The sequence below is a fragment of the Loxodonta africana genome, chromosome 7, assembly GCF_030014295.1.
Source record: "Loxodonta africana isolate mLoxAfr1 chromosome 7, mLoxAfr1.hap2, whole genome shotgun sequence".
Taxonomy (NCBI): Eukaryota; Metazoa; Chordata; class Mammalia; order Proboscidea; family Elephantidae; genus Loxodonta; species Loxodonta africana.
The window spans coordinates 73066804-73073140 of NC_087348.1; the positions used below are offsets into that span (position 1 = coordinate 73066804).

Consider the following 6337-nt stretch of genomic DNA (forward strand, 5'->3'; position numbering starts at 1 on the left):
CGGAACCACACACTGGCACAGAAATTCCACGAATGGAATTTTTATTCACTCTTTCATTCATACATGCCTTGTACCTTATGCAGTGCCTGGCCCAGCAATCCAAATGAATATTTGTAAAAAGGCCCTTGAGGACACCAATGATCTTTTGCTTCATTTGTATCCCCTTAATTGCGGTGAATTTCACAAAATTATTGTTAAGATCAATCAGGGAAATGAACTATTTGAGGATTGACACTGTCAACAGCTAAGTGCCCAAAACTGAGGCCTTGCATGGCCCTAGGGAAATTCCATGTGCCAGGGTCTACTTTCTTTTCAATTTAAACTGCTTCATAATCCTGTTGTCTCAGGACCTCAGACCTAGGGCCCACTCCTTTCAGTGTGCATTAAAGGAACTCACCATCCCAGCCCCTTTGAGGGAGTCCTGTGATATGCAATAGAAGCAAAAGGCCCAGGAGGGGGCTGTTGCCAGAAACATTTCCATTCTCCAAACTCACCTTCAAGCTTTTCTTAGTGAGGAAGGTTTCTGAGATCACTAGAAGCACCAACATTCCAGCCACGGTTTGCAATGGAGAGACCAGGCAAACTTTCTGGAAAGGACAAGCATTGGGTCTGGAAAGGGCAAGCATTTGATCTCCATCCTGGGTCTTCAGGATACTGGATGAGACAAATGGGGCAAGGAAATAAAAAAACAGGGGTGCCTCTTCCATAGGCAGGTATCTCGCCTCCCTCTACCACCTCTCTTCCTTCTGTATTAACCGTTCCACTACATCCCTGTCCTTTCTAGTCATACAGTGAGGTCTTGGTGTTCAGCTTCTATCACCAGAACTGGGATCAACCTTCTAACATAACAAAGCATAAAGCAAGGAGGCGAAAGGAAGGTGAGAGAGAAGTGGAGAAAAAAAAATGAAAAAAGCTTGGGAAGGAGGAAGGAAGAGGAGAGCAGCGAGGGAAGGCGGAACAATGAAGGTCTCAGGCCGTCGGAGGCGCACGGTTCCGGCGGCACGTCCGTCCCGCCCGCCTCCGGCCAGCAGCTGCACGCTGCGCAGCGTGTGGGCGCTGAGTCACTGTCCCAGAACACGGAGCCGCCGTGCAGGTCTGGCGGGGGGCGGGAGGGGGCCGGCCCTGGTTGGCATCTGCGAACTTCTTTTTTTTTTAACTCTGTTATTAAGGCTGTGTGCTGACTCCCACGTAGGAGGATCTATTAAATCGCACGTACTGCCTGAAGGTTCGTGGGCCCGTTGCGCGGCGGCCGGTAGGGGGCGCTGCAGCCTCGCTTATGAGCTCGCTGGCCCCCTGGGCTCTCCGGCCAGAGAAGACTGGGGTTATTGACCAGGTCCAGCTGTGGTTTCCCCGGAGGCGTCCCGACACTTTGCTGGGGGAGCTTCTAACTTTAACACCCCGCTGCAGCCTGGGGAAACCCCTCACTTAGAAGGCCTTGGAGACCACCCCAACTCCCACAGGCCCTTTTTGCGCTGGGTTCCTTGAGCAACTCCGTAAATCTGGGACTCTGTTGCGCAACCGAAGAGTCCTCGTTCGCCTCTACATTAGGGCTCACCCCACCCCTCCTGGTCCAGCCACCACGCGAGGCGGTGACCTCGGGCGTTCCCACGACGTCCTGACCCGCGTCCAGGGCACGCGCTCCGCGTGCCCCACACGGACAGCCGAGCTGGTGACAGTTCATTCCGCGCGGTTTCAGCACGGCAGAGGGGCCAGCACTCGTCGTGCGCGGCCGTCGTATTTTTCGAAACCAGGCGGAGGGACCCTACGGCTCCGGAGCCGGTCCGGACAAGGGACACCCACCCTTCCCAAGACGCTTGAGCCGAGAATGAATCATCATTGAGACAGTTTATTGGTTCGCTATTTTGCATATCACCCATTTTATGTTAATAGATTATACAGAGACATTGTGTTTCCTTCTTCCCCAGGGGGTAATCAGTCTCTCTCTTTCACACACACATACAATCCACACAGCAAACAACGTTACACCTCGCTGAGACATTCTCGTATTAAAATAAAGGGGCGGGAGAATAATGCAATTGCTTTAAAATGCCCTTAATACAATATATAACGTACAAAAATATCTCTATATTTGAAGTTACAAAACAAATCTTGACATCAACAAACTTAAATATTGATAGTTACCTCTGTATGTACAACACGCATTGCACTTTTCCTCTCTAGGTTTTGGAAAGTTCAAGTAATCGTGAGGCTTGCGCCCCGGTGGGGTGACACCCCGTGAGAAATCAGTTTGTGGGCGGGCACGGCAGTGGCTCAGACCTCTGCCCCGGGAGTCTCAGCATTTATTTCTGTTTCTCCTCTCCACGAGCCTGAGAGACACTCCCTGCAATTCCTCTGCCCCCCTGGGGCACCTGGGCCGGATCCGGGCGAAGGGAGTGCTGCCCCGCGAGGAGGAGGGACCCCTGCAAAGCCAGGACTCGCCAGACTGTGCCTCCTCCACTCGGGGGTCTTTGCAAGACTGTCTCAGCCCGATCCCGCGGGATGCTTGCGCGGCTGTTCACTGCTGCCACAGGCACTTAAATCCTGAGTAGGGCGGTGAGCACTCGGTGCGCACGGGAGGCTGAAGCTCCGCGCGCCTGTGGCTCCAGCGACAGCAGAGTCCAGCGCCCGTCTCCTTTGGGAAGGGAGCGCCGGCGCCGGCGACCGTAGCCCTGGGGGCTGATCTTGTTTCTGGGGGCGACGTCGTCTTTGTCCTTGTCCGTGAACTGGTAGATCTGGTGCGCCAGTTTCTGCACAGTGCACGTCCCGAAGCGGCAGCCGAAGCCTCGCAGGCCCTGGAAGTTGTTCATGGTCTGGCGGTAGCGCTTGACTCGGATGCGGGCGGTGTCCGGATTGCTGTGGAGGGGGAGAAGGGCAACGTGAGACCCCATCAAGTAGGACTTTGGCCCAAGCTGCCAAGAATGGGAGCGTTCTAGGACCCAAGAAAACTGCTGAAAACGGCTCCCGCCCTCTGATCTGCCATCCAGCCCTGACTATCCCCAGGACCAAGAGGTCTCCCGGCCCACGTATCCCCACCCCCAGGCGGCTCCCAGCAAAGTTACCTGGTCTGGGGGCTTCGAGAGGCTCCCTTCACGTCCTGGGGCCGAATGAGACTCTGGGCAGGCCCGGCCTTCACGTCAGCGAGACCGGTGGAGTAGCTGCTGGACACCCGTAGGTCCCTCTTTCCACGACTTAGAACCCACTTATTCCATCTAGAAAACACAAGCAAACCAGATTCGCATGCGTACGGGCGACGTCCTGGCCCGCACCCTGCCCGGCGCCGGACGGAGCGGCCGACCCCGGCGACGGATCCCTGCCCTGGATCACTTCTAACCCCTTGGGACCAATGGCCAGTTTCCCTTGTTCGCCAGGTACTAGGACTGCGGAAGGCGCTGCCCGGAACTCACTTCTTCCCGAACTCCGACGCCACGTCGAGCCGCGTAGTGTCGGCGCCTAGGAAAGCTAGCAAGCCCAAGTACATCAGGGCTACCGGCACCAGCTTCATCCCGGCGACGATGCGTAGACCCTGAGGAGAGAGAGAAGTGGAGTGTGAGCACCCGGGCCAGTCGCGTTGCCACGGAGGGACACGAAGGGAGGGTGGGGGCCCCGGCGCGGGCGGACTCAGCTCGCGCTTGGCTTGGCAATCGGACGCTTATCTCCCTGGGGCGCAGAAAAGCGCCAGCGGCGTTTGCACCAGCCGGCGAGTGACAGACCCGCGGGGGAGGCCGCTGCACAGCGCCAGGCTCCCAGAGGTTTCCTGCTCAACTTCCCGGGACTTGGCTGACGGAGTAAAGGGAACTGAATCGCTGTGCGCTGGAGCTGGCCCCGAAACTGGGGTGTACCCCTCAGAAGACCCTCCAAAGGGCGTTTTACCCCTTACCCAGCGCTCCCAACCTCCGGCCTCAGCAAGGGACCCCGTTAACCCGCGGGGCTTACGGCACCTACCTGCTAAGGGAGGATCTGCCAAAAATAGGGAGGAGAAAGTCCGAGACGTCGCTCTGGCAGTGGCAAAACCTCAACGTCCAAGTCTGGTTGCGGTGAGAAGCAAGAGGTCGCAAGGCTCGAGCTCTTCTGCCTGGTGTCACCAAGAAACCACTGAGTGGCCAGCTCTCTTGCCTCCGCTTTATAAGAGCGCGGGGGCGGGGCCTGGGCTGCCCACGCGCCCTCCCTTTTTTTGCTCGGGCGCGCGCGCTCTTGCATTCTGGCGCGCGCATTGCTTGCAAGTGAGAATGGGGTTTGGGGGTCCCTCGTGCCCGAGCGTGCCCGAGGGCTCAGAGATGGGATCCAGGAGATTAGTGTAAGAACTGTCATAACTCTGACTCTCTGAGATAGGGTTCAGGGCTCAAGACCAGGAGAAGTAGGGCCGATACAACCTCTTGAGGTCCCTAACAAGGACCTATGCAGCCCAGAGTGCAGGGCTTTTGGATTGGTGCTGCAGGAGCCAGCCGGGGTAACCACGCGGCGGTCGGAGCCTCAGACTTGGGGACCTGTGGTCTCGAGTGGGACCGCGCCCCCTGCCGGCTTGGCTTCTGACCTGGTTGCGACCCCAAATTCGCTCAGAGCTGCAGGGGCAGGACACAGAGCAGAGCCAAGAGGAGCGGGGCTCGCCAGCCCCCTGAGAACTGTGGAGACTCCAGGATTCGGGGATGGGCTAGTAAGATTTCGCAGTAGGGTCAAGGCTTTGAAAGGCTGATTCGAGAATTGGAATTTGGAGGGGGGCAATATCTTAAGTTTCAGATTTTACATGCCTATTTGGAAATATAGGAATGACCAAAATGAAGAAGATGTCGTTTCATTCCACCACCGCCCCCCCTTTGGAATCCAATTATGCCTTATAAGGTTACAACCTGAGAGTTTGGCCGGCTGCCCTCGGAGCCTTCACTCACCCACTGTAAACGTGAGGATTGACTGCCAGGGAGCACACTAATGCTTCACGCATGTTAACCGCCACAGTTTACAAAGCACTGCCACATTCTCATCCTCTCTGATCCCCATACCAACCCTTGAGTTAAGCAAGGAAGGTAACATTACTTTTCCCATTTCACTAAGTTGAAAATTGAAGTTCAGAGAAGGGAAGCATCTTGCCCAAAGTCACATTAGAGCTAGTAAGCAATAAAGATCTCACTCGGTCCTCAAGCAAGCACTGAAGACTGGGGCACTGTGTGAATTCTTCTAGGCTGGGGTCATCGCTTCGCCAAAGGGGAGAGGAGAATACCAGCCCTCGCCCAAAGATTTGTGCCTGTTCATGATGAATCACCCCAAACACGTTTGTCACCTGTACTCTCCCATGGCTGCTTCTAGACTTCACTTTCATACTTCCCATCTGGGGACCAAACTGAAGGCTCAGCCTCGAAGGGCTCCCTACTTCTTGCATGCAGGTCTCTAGTGTCATATCACCTACTACCTCAGTCAGCCTCAGGTCCTAAACTCTAACACCCAGACTGAGAAGCCTAGGGCATGAGACCACCGGGCGCTGCTGACCAACTTCTAGTCCTCATTCTTAGGACAATTCGCTGTGTGAATGTGGGCCAGTCATGACTCTCTCCGGTTTCCCCATCTCCAAACTTGCCCCCAGCATATCTCTAAGCTTCCTGCCCATTCTTCCATACTGGTTCTCAGACCCAGTGCAAAGGAGCCTGGGCGCTAGGCGGCCCGGACCTTGGCCACAGCGCGGCCTGGGCCGTGCGCTGCTAGCTCAGCCGCCTTCTGGCTCTCAGGACTGAGCCGTGGACATTGCACCTAGGGAAGGAATGGCGGCGCCGGGGTTATTTATTCTGACTCTTCCCTGAGGGAGTCCCCTGAAGGGACCTGCGTTCCAGTTAAAGGCCAGGAACAGATTCCTGGCTCTGGTTTTGATAAGAGCTTGGGGCACCAGGAGCGATGCAGGCGCAGCGTGGCGACTCCACCCGGCTCAGGCCGCCTGTCTGGCCGCAGGGCAATTTCCGCAGCAGAGCGGGTGGGGCGGTGGGTGTCTGCACTGCGCTATTACTCTGTTGGGGGCCTGTGGCCTGTTTTTCTCACTCGTCCCCCATTTCCCATCTCTTCCTTTCACTTCTTCCTCTGCAGGTCGGGCTCTTCGCACAGGCCCTGGATGGGCCGTCTATCCCGGGCTGCGTCCTACTTGTCTCCAGCTTCCAGTTGGGTCCGGGCCAGGACAGGTTTTACTTTCATTTCTCCGGCTCGCGCCCCTGGCTGCAGAGGAGGTCAAGGACAGCTGGGCGCTGGCTCACAACCAGGGAAGGTCCCGTGATCTGGACTCGTTCCTTCCAGTCCCCACCAGCCGTAGGGAGTTGGATCTACAGAGGACGCTGGGGTTGTGTCTGGTTGCCTCCTCTCTGAA

The 6337-nt window shown here is 56.5% G+C and overlaps 1 protein-coding gene across 2 annotated transcripts; it reads right to left on the reverse strand.

The window, feature by feature from the left end:
- Positions 1-1830: 1830 nt before the first annotated feature.
- On the reverse strand, positions 1831-4226 carry ADM (adrenomedullin). Of its 2 annotated transcripts, XM_003412167.4 has the most exons (4): positions 3943-4058; positions 3405-3523; positions 3060-3209; positions 1831-2853 (listed from the first exon to the last, which is right to left on the reverse strand). In XM_003412167.4, the coding sequence occupies exons 2-4, from the start codon at positions 3500-3502 to the stop codon at positions 2535-2537; spliced, it is 567 nt and encodes a 188-aa protein (XP_003412215.1). In that variant the 5' UTR covers positions 3503-3523; positions 3943-4058; the 3' UTR covers positions 1831-2534. The 2 variants fall into 2 exon arrangements, with proteins under 2 accessions (XP_003412215.1, XP_023406627.1); XM_023550859.2 differs by lacking the exon at positions 3405-3523 and having other exon boundaries at positions 3943-4226.
- Positions 4227-6337: the final 2111 nt, after the last annotated feature.

Excerpts from the sequence above, each read along its gene's own strand:
- ADM (XM_023550859.2), bottom strand. The coding sequence starts at position 4,211 with ATGCGCGCGCCAGAATGCAAGAGCGCGCGCGCCCGAGCAAAAAAAGGG. Across the intron at positions 3,210-3,942 it reads GGCAGATCCTCCCTTAGCAG|ATGGAATAAGTGGGTTCTAA; the intron begins GTAGGTGCCGTA and ends TGTGTTTTCTAG. Across the intron at positions 2,854-3,059 it reads TCTCGAAGCCCCCAGACCAG|CAATCCGGACACCGCCCGCA; the intron begins GTAACTTTGCTG and ends CCCCCTCCACAG.